At 56.2% G+C, this 16,737-nt stretch overlaps 2 protein-coding genes and 1 non-coding gene across 14 annotated transcripts; 1 reads left to right on the forward strand and 2 right to left on the reverse strand.

Moving 5' to 3' along the window:
- The first annotated feature begins 6,779 nt into the window (after positions 1-6,779).
- LOC147573384 (RNA-binding Raly-like protein) lies at positions 6,780-13,979 on the forward strand. 12 transcript variants are annotated; one of them, XM_086688933.1, is made up of 7 exons: positions 6,780-7,034; positions 7,399-7,477; positions 11,285-11,335; positions 11,416-11,564; positions 11,710-11,862; positions 12,184-12,326; positions 13,261-13,979. In XM_086688933.1, the coding sequence occupies exons 2-7, from the start codon at positions 7,407-7,409 to the stop codon at positions 13,297-13,299; spliced, it is 606 nt and encodes a 201-aa protein (XP_086545059.1). In that variant the 5' UTR covers positions 6,780-7,034; positions 7,399-7,406; the 3' UTR covers positions 13,300-13,979. The 12 variants fall into 12 exon arrangements, with proteins under 12 accessions (XP_086545059.1, XP_086545060.1, XP_086545054.1 ...); XM_086688934.1 differs by having other exon boundaries at positions 6,780-7,011; XM_086688928.1 differs by having other exon boundaries at positions 6,783-7,011; positions 11,282-11,335.
- Positions 9,815-9,885, reverse strand: TRNAG-GCC (transfer RNA glycine (anticodon GCC)). Its single transcript has one exon. It is a non-coding gene; the product is annotated as a tRNA-Gly (tRNA).
- Positions 13,980-15,098: 1,119 nt separating the features above from the next.
- EXOSC6 (exosome component 6) lies at positions 15,099-16,044 on the reverse strand. Its single transcript, XM_086688922.1, has one exon. It carries the CDS (start codon positions 15,978-15,980, stop codon positions 15,162-15,164), a length of 819 nt encoding a protein of 272 aa, XP_086545048.1. The 5' UTR covers positions 15,981-16,044; the 3' UTR covers positions 15,099-15,161.
- Positions 16,045-16,737: the final 693 nt, after the last annotated feature.

Genomic DNA, 16,737 nt, shown 5'->3' on the forward strand with positions numbered 1-16,737 from the left:
AACAACCCAAACGCCCATCAACGGACGAGTGGATAAACAAATCTTGGTGTGTACGTGCCAAAGAATATTATTCAGCCATTAAAAGGAACGAAGTACTGGGGCGCCTGGGTGGCTCAGCCAGTGAAGTGTCTGACTCTTGATTTCGGCTCGGGGCATGATCCCACAGGATTCTTTCTCCCCTCTGCCCCTCCCCGTGCTTGCGTGACACGTTCTCTCTCTCTCTCTCTCTCTCTCTCTCTCTCAAAGAACAAAAAGGAATCAAGTACAGATACGTGCTGAGGTGGATGAACCCTGAAAACATTTTCAGTGAAATAAAGTAGCCACAAAAGGTCACATATCATGGTTCCATTCATACGAAATATTCAGAATAGGTAAATCCACAGAAATAAAACGCATGTTGGTGGTGGCCAGGGGTGGCAGGAGGAAGGGGAGTAACTGCTCAACGGGTCTGGGTTTTGTTTTGAACACTGAGAGGTGGTGGTCTCACAAATGCCACCAAACTGGTTACTTTCCTGCTATGTGAATTTCACCTCAATTAACAACAAAAATCCTGATCACAGGATCCCAGGGAGAGTCAGAGAGCCAGCCCGGGGGCTTACGCAGCCAGAAATAGTGCCCCAGATTCGGCTGAAAGTCAGGCCAGGTAGACACCCAGGCCAGTGCCGGCAGGAACTGCGGAGGGTAAACTCCGGCAGCGACGCTGGAGCCACCCGTGTGGCAACCCCACCTCTGCACTGACAACTAATGCTGGCAATCCCGTGCCCTCCTGAGCCCAGACACCAAATTCCCATTCTGCTGCGGCCTCGCCGGTCAGCATTCCCCGCACGAAGGCTTGTGCCCCGGCCGTGTATTTCTCAGCGCTGTGGCAAAGGGGCCATCCAAGAGTTTGCGAGTGGAGGTGGCAGTGGGCAGGTCCTACCTGAAAAGTCCATTCCAAGCTTCTCGTCTGGAGGCGGGGCAGCACAACGCGGAGCTTCTCCAAGTCAGGCTGCAGACCGGCGGCATTGGCGTCAGCCGGGAACCTGGTAGAAAAGCAAATTCTCGGGGCTCCCAGGTGGCTCAGTCGGTGAAGCGCCTGGCTCTTGGTTTTGGCTCAGGTCATGATCTCACGAGTTTGTGCGCTTGAGCCCCGTGTCCGGCCCTGCGCTGGTGGAGCCTGCTTGGGATTCTCTCTCTTTCCCTCTCTGCCCCTCCCCCACTCGTGCTCGTATGCTCTCCCTCTCTCTCTCTTATAAATAAATAAATTTTAAAAAGAAGAGAAAATTCTCAGCCACCTCCACCACCTCCAGCCAACTGAATGGGGAAGGTGAGGCCAGGGCTTGGGTTTTAACAAGATCTCTGGCTACTTCAGACGCAGGCTCTGGTGCCAGAACCACGGGGGGGAGGTGGAGAGTTTGAGCCTAAAGTCAGGCCACCTGGATTTCAGGGCAGGCTCTGTCACTTACTGCGTTACTTTGCGCGAGACCCGTCACCCCACTCTGCCTGGAGCGGTCTGGGTGTCAGCACTGCAAGCCCCACGTGCTTGGAAACCCCTCATTCCCAGGCGATCCGGGACACTTGGTCACCCCAAAACATCTCTCTGCCTTCTGTTCTTCTGTAAAGTGAGGATAATAAACTGACTTGGTACATTAAGGTGTTGGCGACAGAGCCTGAGGTCAGCAAACAGGGATGAATGTCAGCTCAGCTGAGCTCGTGCCCCAAATTTTTTCGATTCCTTCATCAACAGTACACCATCGAACCTCGCTTGTTAACTAAGTAAATCTGTGAAACAAGTTGCTTGAAACTGTGCCTGGTCGTTAGTCAACTCAGAAAGTCAGGGGCTCATTTTTCTTCTTCGCCCTCAGCTAATGTCATTTGGCCACGATTAAGGCCGGGTTTCAGGCAACCACCAGGGCAAACAATTAGAACCGTCCCAGCTACTCAGACGAGCCCCACTTAGTATCAGTACGTTCGACCCTGTCTCATGTTGTTTGCTCCCTCCCCCAGCCCTCCACCCTCAGAATCCGTTCCCTGATCACTGTGCCAGGTTTCTGCCGATATAAATTAGCAAAATCTCTGGGTTCTTTTGGTGATTCCATATCCTCCTTCTAGATTTGAAGTCATCGGCCCCCTGGGACCTGCAGGGGTCTGACTTGGTGTCTCAGTCTGGAGAAAGTGAGGGGTGGTGGGGTAGGGCACGCAAGGGGACTCGTTCATGGCAAGGTCATAAGGGGGTGTGTTATTTCGGAAAGTGCCAGCTGCTGGCCACGGTTGCACGTGTGCACTGGTCACGTAGCACGTAGCACACTAACTGCAAGGGAGGCCAGGAAACTCCACCCAGATGTGTACCCAGGATGGGGTATGGGCTTGGCAAATAGCCAGCAAGTGTGTGCCTCTAGCGTGTTCAGTAGGACCAAGAGGTAGCTTCTGCTGGCAAGGGAGGTTCCCTGGGAGTGGGAGGTACCTAAGCCTTCCACCTCCCCCAAGAGCCCCGTTCTGATGGCCTTGCCCTCCATTCTCCATTCTCTCCCAGCTAGAGACCTAGCAAGGAAGGGTATGAGGCCACCTGATGGCGTTCTATAGCCACTGATCAAGCTGGAACATTGGTTTATTTTACTCTCTCATCCTTGTAACTGCAAGATATAAAAATTCCTGCTTTTGGGGGTGCCTGGGTGGCTCAGCCGGTTAGGCCTCTAACTTTGGCTCAGGTCATGATCTCGCAGTTCGTGGGTTCGAGCCCTGCGTTGGGCTCTCTGCTGTCAGCACAGAACCAGCTTCAGATCCTCTGTGGCCATCCTTCTCTGTCCCTCCCCTGGTCTCACAAGCATGATCTCTCTCTCTCTCTCTCTCTCTCTCTCTCTCTCTCTCTCAAAAATAAATATACATTAAAAAAAAATGCCCTGGTTTTCTAACCATGACTTGAGCAGAGATTTTGGATTCTGAGATTGTCCTTTCCTTTAAGCTGTGTGGTGCCATTAGCACAGCCCTCTGGCCAACAGCCCTTGACCTCAGGGTAATCTTTATACCCTTCTATGTCAGGAGCCGCCAGATCCCCAAAGCCCTGCCTTTGAGGGCCACTTTGTTCTGGGGGACCGCAGGATTAACTATCTCACCATGGCATCCCATGCACTCCTGGTATCCTGTCCCTTAATACTAGCTGGATTTTCACTGTCCTCTGGCCACATTCCAGCTTTAAAGCACCCCCGTTTCCCCCTGGGCTTTTAGCCCCTTCCACACCTAATCCTATTTTGTGTCAATCAAGGTTCTTGTTTTAAGCAACAGAAACCGATTCTGGCGACTCGAAGCAGAAAAGGAATTTGCCGAAGCTACTGCTTAGTTCCCAGGAGCTCTTGGAGAGGTCAGAGCATCAGGTCAGGAAAACACCTCACTGCCTGTGCCGGGTGCAGACGCCACAGCCAGTGCCTCCAACACGGGGCGGAGGTGCACCGCCCTTGAAAGCTGGATGTAGCTGCGGCCACTGCCACCATCAATTGCTGAGAGGGACTTCACGCTGGCAGCTCTCCTTCAAAGTCAGGCATGTGGGTCTGAGGAGAGGAGCCACGTTACGTGCCCAGGCCCCAAGGGCAACGAAGGCCGGGAGAGGGGGGCGGAAAGGGGCATTTTCAGCCTCTTTCATGGGAGGCAGTTTATGTCTCAAAGCTAGGGGATACCTGTAACACAGGAAGGGGGCTCAGATGTGAAGGGGTAGAAGGAATGACTCACGTCCACTGTGAGAAGCCGCCTGGCACGTCCGGGACTCAGGCCTGCAGCATTGCTCTGTCTGCCCGTGCTCTGTTCTTGCCCCGCTTTGGATTCTGCACAGGGTGGAGCCGGTAATGGAGCAGTCTGGCGCCAGGACTGTGCAGCCTGAAGGCGCTGACAGACCCAGCCTCCGCTTCCAGCCGATCCCACTGGGCATTCTCTTTCTTTCTTTTTTTTTTTAAGTTTATTTATTTCGAGAGCAGGGGAAGCAGGGGAGGGGCAGAGAGAGAGAGAGGGAGAGACCGCATCCCAGGCAAGCGCCTCATTGTCCGATGTGGGGCTCGAACTCACAAACCCATGAGATCATGGCCTGAAACCAAATCAAGAGTCAGACACTTGAGCGACAGAGCCACGCAGGCGCTCCCCCCCCCCCCCCCCCCCACTGGATGGCTTCAAGTAAGCCCTCTAACTTGTTGGAACACTGTAGCGGTTGCAAGGCTGGGGACTGAGATCCCACCGCTCCTCTCAGCTCACTGTCCACCTGAGCCCGGTTACGGTAGCCCTGAGACGGGGCACTCAGAGCATCTACCCTACGAGGCTGCGGTGAGGGTTGGGTGAGGTGCTGGGTGTGAAGATGCAGCCCCATCTGGCAGATGGTTAATTTCAATCACTTCTGGCCGTTGGTTGCAACATTCTAGCATTGGGGATGACACGGCGACCCTTTCCTTCCTGGGAGCCCTATGAAAATAAGTGAACTACTTTGCACCCATTTGATGAGGTCAGAGTGGGCACATCAGGGAGTCGGCTCAGGGAACCCTGGAGACCAGTTGTCCAGGATGTCCACCCCCTTCTGCTTCTCTCCCTTTTCCTCACTCTAGTCCTTCCATCCACTTGGTCTGTTTCTGTCTTCTGCTTCCTTCCCATCTGACTGCTGTCCTCCCCTGCCCTTGTGTCATCTGCGGTCACTCATTATGACTTCTGTTCATGAACTATCTCTCCCGAGTTCCATGAATCAGGCTCTCACAGCCCCCGGGGGAATGTAAGAGGGTATGTCCCCCAGGAAACCTGTCCCGGGGTCTTTATGAGAGATGAATGTGGAACAAAGACCTCCACCCTGTTTCCTGGTGCTTGGTCCCTGTGATGGTTAAGTTTGTGTCTCACTTAGGGCCATGGGGTGCACAGAGATTTGGCCAAATATTATTTTGGGTGAGTCTCTAAGAGTGTTTTTGTTTTGTTTTTTGTTTTTTATTTTTTATTTTTTATTTTTTAGTGTTTATTTTTGAGAGAGACAGAGACAAAGTGTGAGCGGCAGAGGGGCGGAGAGAAAGGGAGACAGAATCCAGAACAGGCTCCAGGCTCTGAGCAAGCTGTCAGCCCAGAGTCTGACACAGGGCTTGACCTCACAAACCGCAAGATCATGACCTGAGCCAGAGTGTGACGCTTAACCAACTGAGCCACCCAGGTACTCCATTAAGAGTGTTTTGGGACGAGATCAACATTTGAAGGGGTTGATGCAGTAAAGCGGATGTGGGTGGGCCTCATCCAATCAGTTGAAGGCTTGAATAGAATGAAAAGATTTACTTCCCAAGAGTAAGAGGGAACTCTTCCTACCTGACTGCCATTGAGCTGGGACATCAGTTTTCTTTCTTCCTGCCTTCAGACTTGAACTGAAACTGAATCTTCTAGGTCTCAGACTTGTTGGTCTTTGGACTGGAACTATGCCATTATCTCTCATGGGTCTGCAGTTTGCCGACTGCCAATCTTGAGATTTGTCAGCCAATTCCTTATGATAAATCTCTTTCTTTCTGTGTATACATCCTATCGGTTCTGTTTCTCTGGGGAATCTTGACGATACAGCCCTTGAATGGGGGTGGGGCCAGCCATAACCAGGCTTACCTGCTCTGGGCTGCAGGTGATAGGTACTCAGGAAGATGCCCATTACAGATGCGGACATGGTTTGCCATAGGTGGTGAACTTCCCAGACACTCCACTAGCCCCCTTGTGATAACTGACTCATCACTGGCAATCTGGTAGCCATTGAATGGTTTTTCCCCCAAAGCTGGGTCCTATGATCGGGGCCCCAGGAGAATGATGCAGGTTTCTGCATTCTCTCATTTCTGTGCAATCACATCCTACTCAGTATTCTCATTTTTAGGGGATAGTGATGATGTTTAGCCCAAAGAGAATGATGAATTTATATTAATGCTGTGCCTTCTATCTTGGGCACATCAGGAATTTCTAAGTGCCTCTGCCCTGTGTGGTGGACATGCGTGTGATTTTCTGTCCCCGGTGGACATTGCAAATGTGAAAGTGACCAGGGGTATTAAGATACGTCACTGGGTACCTGGTTGGCTCAGTCGGTTAAGCATCCGACTTCACCTCAGGTCATGATCTCACGGTTCATGAGTTCGAGCTGACAGCTCGGGACCTGGATTCTGCTTTGGATTCTGCGTCTTCGGCTCTCTCTGCCCCTCCCTCGCTCATGTTCTGTCTCTCTCTCTCAAAAATAAATTAAAAAAAAATAGATATACCAAAGGAATAGACACAGAAAGCCAGACGAGACAAAGTACAGGCGTTCACCTTGGTACATGGACATTTGGGTAATGTGTCCTTGAGTGGATGAATCAGAACCATGAATGGAAGAGGAAAGCTAAGGTGGGGGTGATAAATTCCAACTTCCTTCTAATTAAACACATAGTCTGGATCGTCAGTGCCTCAGAGACACTATGGCCAGTCTCCTGCTCTCCACGGCAAGCAAGCAGGTGCTGAGTAAGTGCTCTTGGCTCTTGTGTTGCATGAAGTCTTGAGAACAGGAAAATGAGAAGGCTCCCATTTGTTACCATCTTGGCAGCCACAGTGGACCACAGACAGAGGAAGAAAGGGGTTGGGCTCAGGGGAGGGGCCTTGAAGTCACAAGCGAAACTCTGGGGTCTGATCCAACCCCCCCCCCCCCAAAAAAAAACCAGAATCGATTTCATGGACTTCCATTCATGAATTCTGCAGACATCAAGTGGCACTTACTTAGGGCCAGGCCCTGAGCACCGAGTGAGGGTACGCAGGAGTCCCCTCCCTCTCCCACTGTGGAAGAGCTGCTTTCTCCAGTGGTGAACAGCAAAGGAGAGGAGCCCAGAAACTAGAAGATCTGCGGTGACTGGCGCACAGACCCATCTCAGTCCTCCCCTACATGGGATCGGCCGACTCTTGCCTCCCCCACCGACAGAGGGCAGTGGGGTGTTTGTTCCCCAGAGCAGGCCAGCCGCTGGCTTTGCTTCTCACTTAGAGCCACTGTGACCATCTCCGACCCAGGGGCTTAGCCCACAGGCAGCTGCGGTGCGTGGGCCGGGAGCAGGCAGGCAAGTGGGCAGGCAGACAGGCAGCAGGACACTCGAAAACTATCTCTGGCCAGGGCTAGGTGTCTCCCCAGAGGACACGAAGACCACGGATATCGTCCCTCCTGCCTCTTGATGGTACCACCAAGGGCATAGGCAATGGGGTTGATGGCCATGGTGGGTTCGGGGTGTGAAGGAGGCCAGGCCAGGCTGCCCACTCTGCTGCCCCGTGTCTCGGGGCCACTCAGGGGACCATACCCACTGCCTGGGGGCTGAGGAGCAGGGAGGGGCCAGCCTGGAAGTGAGTGAAGCCCCTGTGCACTTGGGCCCTTCCTCTGCACCCCTCCTTCCCTCCTCTTATGCTCTGCCCTGCTCTTTCTCTCTTCAGATTTAGACATGGCTGGAGAGCCCAGGCCCCGCCCCACCCAGCCAGGCCAGAAGAGGCAGCCGGGCACAGCCATCTCCTGGTGAGTCTGGCCAGGGTTGTCTGCAGGGGAGGGGGGCTGCTTGCGGGCTTGTCTGGGGCTCTGGGTCCCCCTGGGATGAAACAAGGAGCTCAGGAGGCCAGCTCAGGGAACTCACTGAGGCACCTGGGGGTTCCTTCTCACTCGGCCTCAGCTTTTGTCCATAAACTGAAGGAGATGACCCGTTCATTCCAAGGCTTCTCATCGCTGGTGTCACCCAGCACCACCTGCTGACCGAGGCAGGATGCCCCCTCCTCCCACCTGGAGCCAGGGGGCATGGGTCCTCCCAGGGGATCCCCACCTTCATGGTGCTTGGGGGCTTTTTCCAGGTACAGATATTTGGGAAGTAGCAAATGGGAACTTCCCTGGATGAAATCTTGCCCCTAACTTGGGAAGTGTAAGAAACTGTTAAGGGGTGCCTGGGCGGCTCACTCGGTTAACCATCTGACTTCAGCTCAGGTCTTGATCTCAGGGTTTGTGAATTTGAACCCCAAGTCAGGCTCTGTGCTGACAGCATGGAGCCTGCTTCAGATTCTTGGTTTTCCTTTCTCTCTGCCCTTCCCCAACTCATGCTTGCTCTCTCTCTCCCAACAATAACAAAATAAACATTTAAAAAAAAAGAGGATAATATTAAGAAATCTTTAAACATTTTCAGAAAGGAGCCTGCCACGTTCTGCCAGCTAACGTGCCCTTTTCACAGGCGTAACGAGTGTCCCCTCAGCTGGGCATCTGTGATGGCCTCACTCAGCTCCTGGCCCTCCTGCGGGCATTGGGTGGTTTCTGTCTTGTGGTGGAGGAGGCAGTGGGGCAGGTGTTTGCTGTTAGGAACAGCAGTGTGTAAATCCCCTGGGGCCAAAGTTTCCAGTCTCTTTTGGGTTTCACCTTGCCTCATCTTCCTGGAAAGGAGATGGCGGGGTTGGGCTGGGGGCTGATCTGAGAAGTCCCTGAACCTCCAGGTTGACCTTGAGAGAGATTAAGCCAAATCTCTCCCTGTCAGCGTCAGCCTGAAGGTCTGTGTCACCCTGTGAGTGTGCCGGCGTGGGTGGCTTTTGCACTGCGTTTGTTTGGGGCTGATGAGTAGGTGTGTGCTCACAGGTAATGCGGTTTTTTAAACTCGCATCTCTTCAGTGGAGCAGAACTGCATATGTGGTGTTGGTTTGCCTTGCACCTCATGTGATTCTGGGGGTTTGGTAATTATCACTGTCTGATAGGAGCAAAGTGGTTCTCTGCCGTAGTTCTCTCATGTGCTTTTTTACCGTGGCCACTTTTGAGGCCAATTTTGAGGCCTCCTGCACACCCCAAACTGACCATGGGAATCAACCCCATTGCCTCTAAGGGCCTCAGTTCTTCGCTTTGTCACCTTCGGATTTCCTGTCCTCCCCCACTACCTTCCCAGCCTGCTCTGACCTGCTTCTGCCAGCCTTCTGAAGGATGCAGGTGCAGGAATAGGGAGGCAATGGGGCGTAATGGCAGCTGCCTGGCAGGGGCTCGGACTCCATTCAGAGGGGACCCCGCCTTCAAGGCTGGGGGCAGGGGTGACCTCCTTAAGTCACACATCCCCAGTAGGGACTCCAGTAGGGAGAATGAAGCATTTTGCGGGTTGGGGTGGGGGGTGGGGGGCTGTCACTGGAGCCGCCTGGGTCCAGGGCAGCAGTGGGTGGGCAGCTGGGACTGTGGCTCTGGGCCTTAGGATGGTGCCCAGAGGAACGACAGGTTGGGGATGTGGTTCTGGCAGCCGCTGAGCTGCTGGATGACCTGTCCGTGAGAACTAGTCAAGTCCAGGACATGTGACCTGAGCCTCCAAATGGAATTTTTCAACCTGTAGGGAAAGGCCTGTGGTGTAAGGATTGTCCCAAGTCCCCGCGGACACAGGTGGTTTGACCTCTGCCCACAGCACCGTTCTGAAGGAGTGTTCTATTTCTCCTTTTGTGGGAAGCCCGGACTTGCAGACTGTAGCAATTAACCCAGACCAGAGGACAGAGCACGGAGAAGCCATGTGACCAGGCCACTGCCCCTTGGGGGAAAAGACTCAAGGGCACTTACCATCAGCCCTGGCTGATGACTGAGGGGTGGCATGGGGTGGGATGAGGGTAGGAGGGCCGGCACCAGAGCCCACCTTCCTTCAGGCCAAGAGGCACCCCGTAACTGCAGCAAGCACGGCTGTGGGGCGCATGTAGCCTAACATCTAATTCCCAAACCCATCCTGTGTGTGTTTCAACTCAGGCTGCTCTCCAGTCTGTGCTAAGCAGTCAATGAAATATCATTCCTACACCATTCATTTTTGACTACGTCAAAAAGTTGTAAGAAAAAAAAATGGAAGGGAGGAAAAAGTCAAACCATTGCATTGGCCGGGAATCGAACCCGGGCCTCCCGCGTGGCAGGCGAGAATTCTACCACTGAACCACCAATGCTGCTGTGAAGAAAGGCTTGCCGCGGAGACTCAGGTGGTCAGCCACAGGCTTCGGCACCATGTCTGCTCTCCGTCAACGTTTCCGTCCTGTCGGAGGGGGCGGAGCTCTCCAGCCAATCCAAAAGGATCCAGAAGAGAGAATTTTCCCTGAGCAGTGGCGCCCAGCGGAGACGCATCAGCTTCAGTTCTGTCCTAGCGTCCTAGCCCCCAAGCCCCCAAGTCCCCAAGCCCCCAAGCCCTCCCGCTGGCTGGTTCCAAGCCCTCCCGAGGCTGCGCTGGGCGCTGGGCGCGGGACCCCCACCCACCTCTAGCCCGACCCCCGGGGCTGCGCACGCGCCCTCCTGGAGCGCCGCTGTCACTTTCTCCTTTCTCCAAGGATGATCCTCCCACCACCGGAATCAGCAATCGGCCTCCCTGCTGTGTCCAGGCCGCCCGTCCAGATCTCCTGAAGCCAGAAAGCGGAGGCGAGGATGGCCGGAAATTTCACTAACCGGCCTGTGGGGCGTCTCAGGATGAAGGGGAACTCCCTCCCCTCGCCCCCAACGTCCTCCATTCTGACCCAGTAGCCTTACAGGCCTCGCCCCTCGTGGGCTGGGCCTGAGCTGGGGACGCACAGCACCAGAAAGTTGTTTTAGAAGCTGTATTGCCGCCGCGTGCATCCCCTCCCCTGATCCTTATCCCCCGTTCCAGCCCCGGGTGCAGATGGCACCCGAAGCTCCTGTAGCTGTGTCCCCACAGAGCCTCCCTGCCCAGGCAGGTGCTTAATTCTCTTTGCACCCAATCTCCACATCCCTCCTAGGCACCAATTCCCTGCCTGGAGATGCATGGTACATGAGAGAAGGGGGAAAGGCCGGGCAATGAGAGTCTGGGACTTTCCAGACTCCTGCTCTCTCCCAGGGACTGGAGCAAAGAGGAAGGCGGCCTGGCCACAGCCTTAATCCTGCCTGGCTGGCCCTGCCAGTCAGTGCTGGGCCACATCCTGGCAATCCCAACCAAGGATTAAAGGCTCTCACACCCCCACTGTGGCTTTGGGCCCTGACTTAACTCTTTCCTTTCATCCTTTGCCAGACTACGATCCAGAACATCAGCTGTTCCTGGGTCAGGCAGAGGAACTTTTGGAGAGCCCTGATCTGGCTGGCCAGAAGGCTGCAGGCGATTGACCCCTCCTGCCCACCGGGGCCACCTGACAGATACCCCTTATTAGAGGCCAGACATGGGGAAGCTGGTTTGCTGTGTTCTCTCAAAATGGCCTTGGTCAAGTCCCTAAGGCCTCTTCCAATGGAGAATTCTGGGATTCTAAGGAAAAGTTGCACACCTCAGTTTCTTCAAGTTAAATGGGTCTGGGAAAGGACTCTGGCCATGGAGAGTGACCCCTTCCCCATTTGTCTCTGTTGCAGCAGCAGTAACTATGACCTGGACTACAAGCTGTGCAGGGAAGATGTCCCCTACCGGTAGGTGGGTCTTGCCCCGTTGGTCCTCTGGGTAAACAGGTGGGGCTGGTTGGCCTGACTCCCTCTCTATCCTGTCCCAGTAGTGTGTATGAGTGCCAAAGAATCCCTCCACTCATTAACCGCGTGCCTGTCAAGATCCGGAGGACCCAGGTGGGCATGGGGATCAAGAGCAGCTGCAGTCCCCACAAGGGCCCCAGGAAGAGCCACCTGCCCCAAGAGCAAATAAAGCGTGAGTGAAGGGGCAGAGCCTTCACCTACAGGGCTAGGAAAGAGCTGGGAGGACCTCGGCAGTGAGGGCAGGCCCGGGAGCATGGGCAGCCATGCCCTCTGCCTCCTGGGCCGTGGGACACCAGCTCCAGCCCCTCTCCACACAGTCCAGACCGAGGAGCTGCACTCCATCAGGGGGGAGCTAAGCCAGATCAAAGCCCAGGTGGACCGTCTGTTGGAGACTCTGGAGCGCATGGACCAGCAGAGGGACCAGCTTCTGGGTCAAGCACCTCCAACTGGGGGCCCAGCCTGCACTCCAAGTGAGCTCCAGCTTTGCCCACTGCTGAAGGTGCCGGGGGGCATGGCACCTGGCATCCTGCTTTCCATCTGTAGGGCCCCTTCCTGCCCTCCCCAGGGTCTGGTTGTCCCCATGGCTGAAGACCCTATGACTTCAAGGTTGTTCTAGGACCTTCCCCCCACCACTCAGCAGCTGTCTGGGGGCAGAGCAGTGTCCCAGTCCACCCCCATCTTGTCGTCTCAAGCCCTAGGCACACCAGATCAGTGCCGGGCACCAAGCAGCCTCTCTGAGATCAGCCGGGACCTCCAAACCTGACCACTAACTGGCGGCTATCCCTCAACAGGGTCAGAGGCCAGTGAAGAAAACAGGGCCCTGGTGAGTAAGAGATCCTCATGCAGAAACACTGAAGCCAAGCAGGAGCCCAGGGGCCAGAGGCCCCATCCAGAAGCAGACAGCCCCGAGGACAGCACAGACCCAGAGGAGGCAGTGAGTGGCCCGGCACCTCCCCTCATCCTCACCCTCCCTGCGTTTGAGTCCTTGTGGCCTCCCTGTGAACAAGGGAGAGACTCGGGTTTGTGCGGGAGCCCACAGTGGTGGTTGAGGGGAGACACAGGACTTCTACCGCAGGCAAGCCCCAGAACATGGGCCCTGCACTGCGTTGTCTCCCCCTCTCAACTCGGGCTTGATGAGCTCAGCTGGACTAGGGGCCACAGCCAGGCAGCTGGGCCAGTTCTGGGCTGAAATACCATCTTCTCCAGAAGCCGGGAGGCGGGCTTTGAGCACCACAGACATCACAGCTGTGCCTCATGGCCCCACACCCCTTGCCTGAGAACCACCTGGCAAGCTTGTTAAAACCGATTTCTGCCTTTTCCCTGCCCCCACATCTTATATTGTACCGTGCTCCCCGGGGAAGCTGTGGCACATGGACCTTCCTGGATGGAGAACATCCAACCTGAGTCTGATAAGAGCCCTTCGTGCAACATCAAAGGGCCCAAATGTTCCCTGACCTACCATATCCTCCTCCCTTATTGGTAATCCCTGAGATAGGCCGAGCCCCGGGTTTGTTTGGGCCATCTCAACAGGGCCCAGGATGCCGGTGGAGGGGCTGGCAGTAATGAACTTCCCTTCCGCCACCTGTCCAGCTTTGCCCCTCCAACTGCTGGGCTCTGGAGGGCCATTACTATTGCCCAGGCCTGAGTCACATCTGGGGAAAGACGGCTAGAGGAAGGGAATGTTTGTTTTGTTTAGGGGTTCTGGGTTCCCAGGCCTCTAGAAGAATCTCGAGAAGCACTGAGCTGCCCAAGCTGCCCAGAAAGAGATGTGGAGGTGAGGGGAGATGTTGGCAGACAGACCTCCCCTTCCCAGACACCCCATGGCTCTCACTCCTCCTGGCCAGAGTCCTGCTTCTGTCTTTCTACAGGTGAAGAATCATGCATCAGACCAGGAGGGCAGTCAGTAGAAGAGTGGAACCCCTCCCGGCTCCTTCCCAGGCTTCCTTCCTTGCCTCGTATGATTTTTGGAAGGCGTCCTGGTGGCACCTGTGCAACCAGAGGCACCCATTTTGGAATGAGGACAATGAAGTGGAGGCGTGGCTCAGCCGCACCAGCAGGGAAGCCTCTCCGTAATGGTGGCTTTTGCTTTGGAGGCCAAGATTCCAGATAGTCAGGGGGCTGAGAGGGAGGCCTGCAACTGCCTAGCACATGCTCGCCATCCTCATGAGGCTGAAGCCCAGTCTTGCAAGGGGCAGCTGAACAGGCCCCTGCCTTGGGAGCACCTCAGCCCCTCTGACTGCAAGCACTGCTTTGGCTGCTTTTCCCTCCTCTCCAGGTCCTGCCAGTTCCAAGTGTGGAGCGTCCTGCAGCCACCAGCCCCGCTTTCCCAGTTCCAGTGATGCACAGAAGATCCACTCAAGTTCTACAGTCCCTTCCGGTCTTTAAGCTCCTCGGTGTGTGTCCCACATAACCCACCTTTGGTTCCAGACTGCCCACCCACCCTATAAAGCCCTCATTCAGAATAGGGGTATCATTTTTATGTCCTGTTTCTATCTTGTCTCTCGCTTGACACTGTGTATTTCAGACCTGCTCTGGAAATGCTGTAATGTCAAAGGGGAAAAATAAAATTTGTATTTTTCCCTGGTCAGGGGTTCTTGGTATGGTCTCCAAGCTTCATTCTGGTCCTTTGGCTGCCTTAGGTCAGGCCTTCCGGGAGAAGCTGAGCAAGCCCCGGACACACGCACATTCAGAAGCTCCTACCAAGCCAGGGCACAGGAGCCACACAGGGAAGATGCCACTCTTGTGGTCACTCAGCTAGGCCAGCTCTGCCATATGGAATAATGGCCAGGCTGCACCTGGTCTCCCAACATCCAGAAGCTCTTACTCCTGGCAGTTTATCCGCCAACTCCCAGGAGGCAAGACTAGATGATAACAAAGCCAGCCTGGACCCCTATTTCTTACCAGCAGTGCAGGAGGCCTCCAGCTGTGCTGCTCTACACACGGCCAGGGAAAGGTGGGATCTGGCTTCCACCCAGAGCCAAACCCCTTTCTGCTACCCACCCCTGAGCTTTGGTCTTGCCCAGCACCAAACCAGAGGCCAGAGAGCGCACCCAGAGTGCTCCTGGGGCCACACAACCCTCCCTACTCGTGCCACACCTCGGCAGCGGCCGCTATGGTGCTCAAAGGGGCAGCCTCTCCTTCTTCAAAGCACATTTCCCCACACCAACCCCAGCACCTCCTTCACCTTCAGCGGGTCTCTTCTGCTTATGTTGCTCTAAGGAACAGGACACCTTTATGACAATGCTGTCCCAAGCCCTTGACACCAGGGGCCCAAGACCACATTACATGCTCAGAAGAGCCTTGCTCCGTTAAGTCCGCCACTGACAAGAAGCACAACAGAACACTTTTTCAGATATAAAGGAATTTGTTTTAGCTCAGATATAAATGACAAGGCACAGCCCTCTGTCCACTCTCTCAAGAGCAGGCCAATTCTATAAAAGGGAGTCACTAGCTGGCCTGCATAGGGTCCATCCCTGACAAGACAAGAGCTCCAAGCCCCGTTTTCCAGGCCAGTCCAGCTGAAGTCTTTTTCAACGTGGGAGTCAGGCCGCATTCCCAAGTTTCCTCTAATTGGTCGGAGCTGGGAAGCACCGGCTCAAGTAGAAACGTTTCTTTAACGAAATCGTTGCAACACAGCTGTCCAGTGCCATCAGTTCTGTGCACGCCTCCTCAGATCCTTTCTGGCCTCGGAGTTCTCAGCTCGGCACAGGTCCTTTAGGGGATGGCGGCAGCTCGGTCCTTGGCGTCCGTCGTGGCTCAGGCTTCTGGTTCAGGACGGCGCGGCGGCGCTCCTCCGCCGGGCAGCCCGCACCAAGCACTGCTGCAGTACGGGATAGAGCCGCTGGCAGCCCTCGAGGCCCAGACGCACTGCCTCGGCCCAGCTCTCGGTCGGGCCGCCCTCCCCGCTGCCCAGCAGCCCGGCCACCTGGTTGAGCACGGGCATGAGCGCCACGGTGAGGCCGGCGGCGGCGTGCTCCTCCTCCAGTCGCGTGGGGTCCAGTAGCCAGGTGGGCGCCGGCTCCGGCGTGCGGCTCAGGCCGCAGCCCACCACCAGGTCGTACATCTCGACCCCCGCGTCGGCCAGGGCGAGCGCGGCGGCCGTGAGCGCGGCGGCCAGCGCCGAGCCACCGTCCTCCAGCAGCAGCGCTGACACCTCGAGCTGCGCGCGCGGGTAGCGGCCCAGGCGCACGGCCGGCTCCAGCGCCTCCTGCAGGGCCAGCGCCAGCTCTCGCTCCTCCCCGCCGCCCGGGGGCGCGCGGCGCCGGCGACCGGCGAAGGGCGCGCGGCGGAAGTCGCAAAGCAGGCGGCCGCGCAACGCGGCCGGGGCCTCGCCGCCCGCGCCGGCCGGGCCGCCGCCGCGGTCGCCGCCCTCGGCCTGGCGCGGGCCGGACACGGCGCACAGCACCTTGGTGCCTCCCGCCTCCAGATAGGCCGAGCCCTTGGCCTGGCTCAGCAGCCCGGCGCGCGCATACACGGGCCGCAGCCGCGTCGGGTCGCGGGCTGCTGGCGCCTCCTCGTCATCGGCCGCGTACAGCTGAGGCGGCTGGGACTCCTCGGGCCCTCGGATACGGCGGTGGTCCCCGGGCATGGCGGTGCCTGGAGCGCGAGCCGCTTCCGCCCGCCGACCTGGGCTCTTCCGCCCGCTTAAGGGCGCGCGCCCGCGCGGGGTCTGTCGGGATAGCGGCGGGTGACGCGACACCGCCCCCTGCCGTCCTGGAGGGAGAATAGCGAGCGGAGCAATGCCCTGGGACAGCAGCAAGGACACCTGGATCTTGAGGGGTGAATGGATGAATAGATGGCGCGACGGGGCAGGCCTGCAGAAGTGAGACCTGGGCCGGCCTGGCTGACCTCTAGCCCCTAGGGCCAGGGCAATCCCAGGGCATAGGTCTTTGTCCTTTCACTTGTGCAAGTTATAGTTATTTTAATTTTGTGCTTATTTGTGTGACTATCTCACACATATTCCCCACTGCCTTGCCCCAAAATGATTCTTGTCTTTTGTCTTGGTCATTCCTGCCACCTTCAGTACCCTACCTGGAGTAATGCTTGTTGATGAATGGAACAGCCTCTCCTGCACTGACTGGTTTGTGTAAATGCTTTGTATCCCTAGGGGTCCTCTGCACCCTCCCGCTGTGTGCTTCTCTCACACTCCAGGCTAGGACAGCTTCTCGCCCCCAGGCCGTGACAGCTAGCTTCTGCTGCTTCTCCCAGCATAGGCCTGCTTTCCTCCTTCTCCTGCACCAGCAGGACTGAGAGTGAACCTGGGGCCCCGGGCCACCTCTTGTACCCCAGAGACATGAAATCAGCCAGAGCCAGCACAAGCAAGCAGTACCCATAACCTCCCCGGC

The sequence above is a fragment of the Puma concolor genome, chromosome E2 (genome assembly GCF_028749965.1).
Source record: "Puma concolor isolate L17-30 chromosome E2, mPumCon1.1.hap2, whole genome shotgun sequence".
NCBI classification, from domain to species: Eukaryota; Metazoa; Chordata; class Mammalia; order Carnivora; family Felidae; genus Puma; species Puma concolor.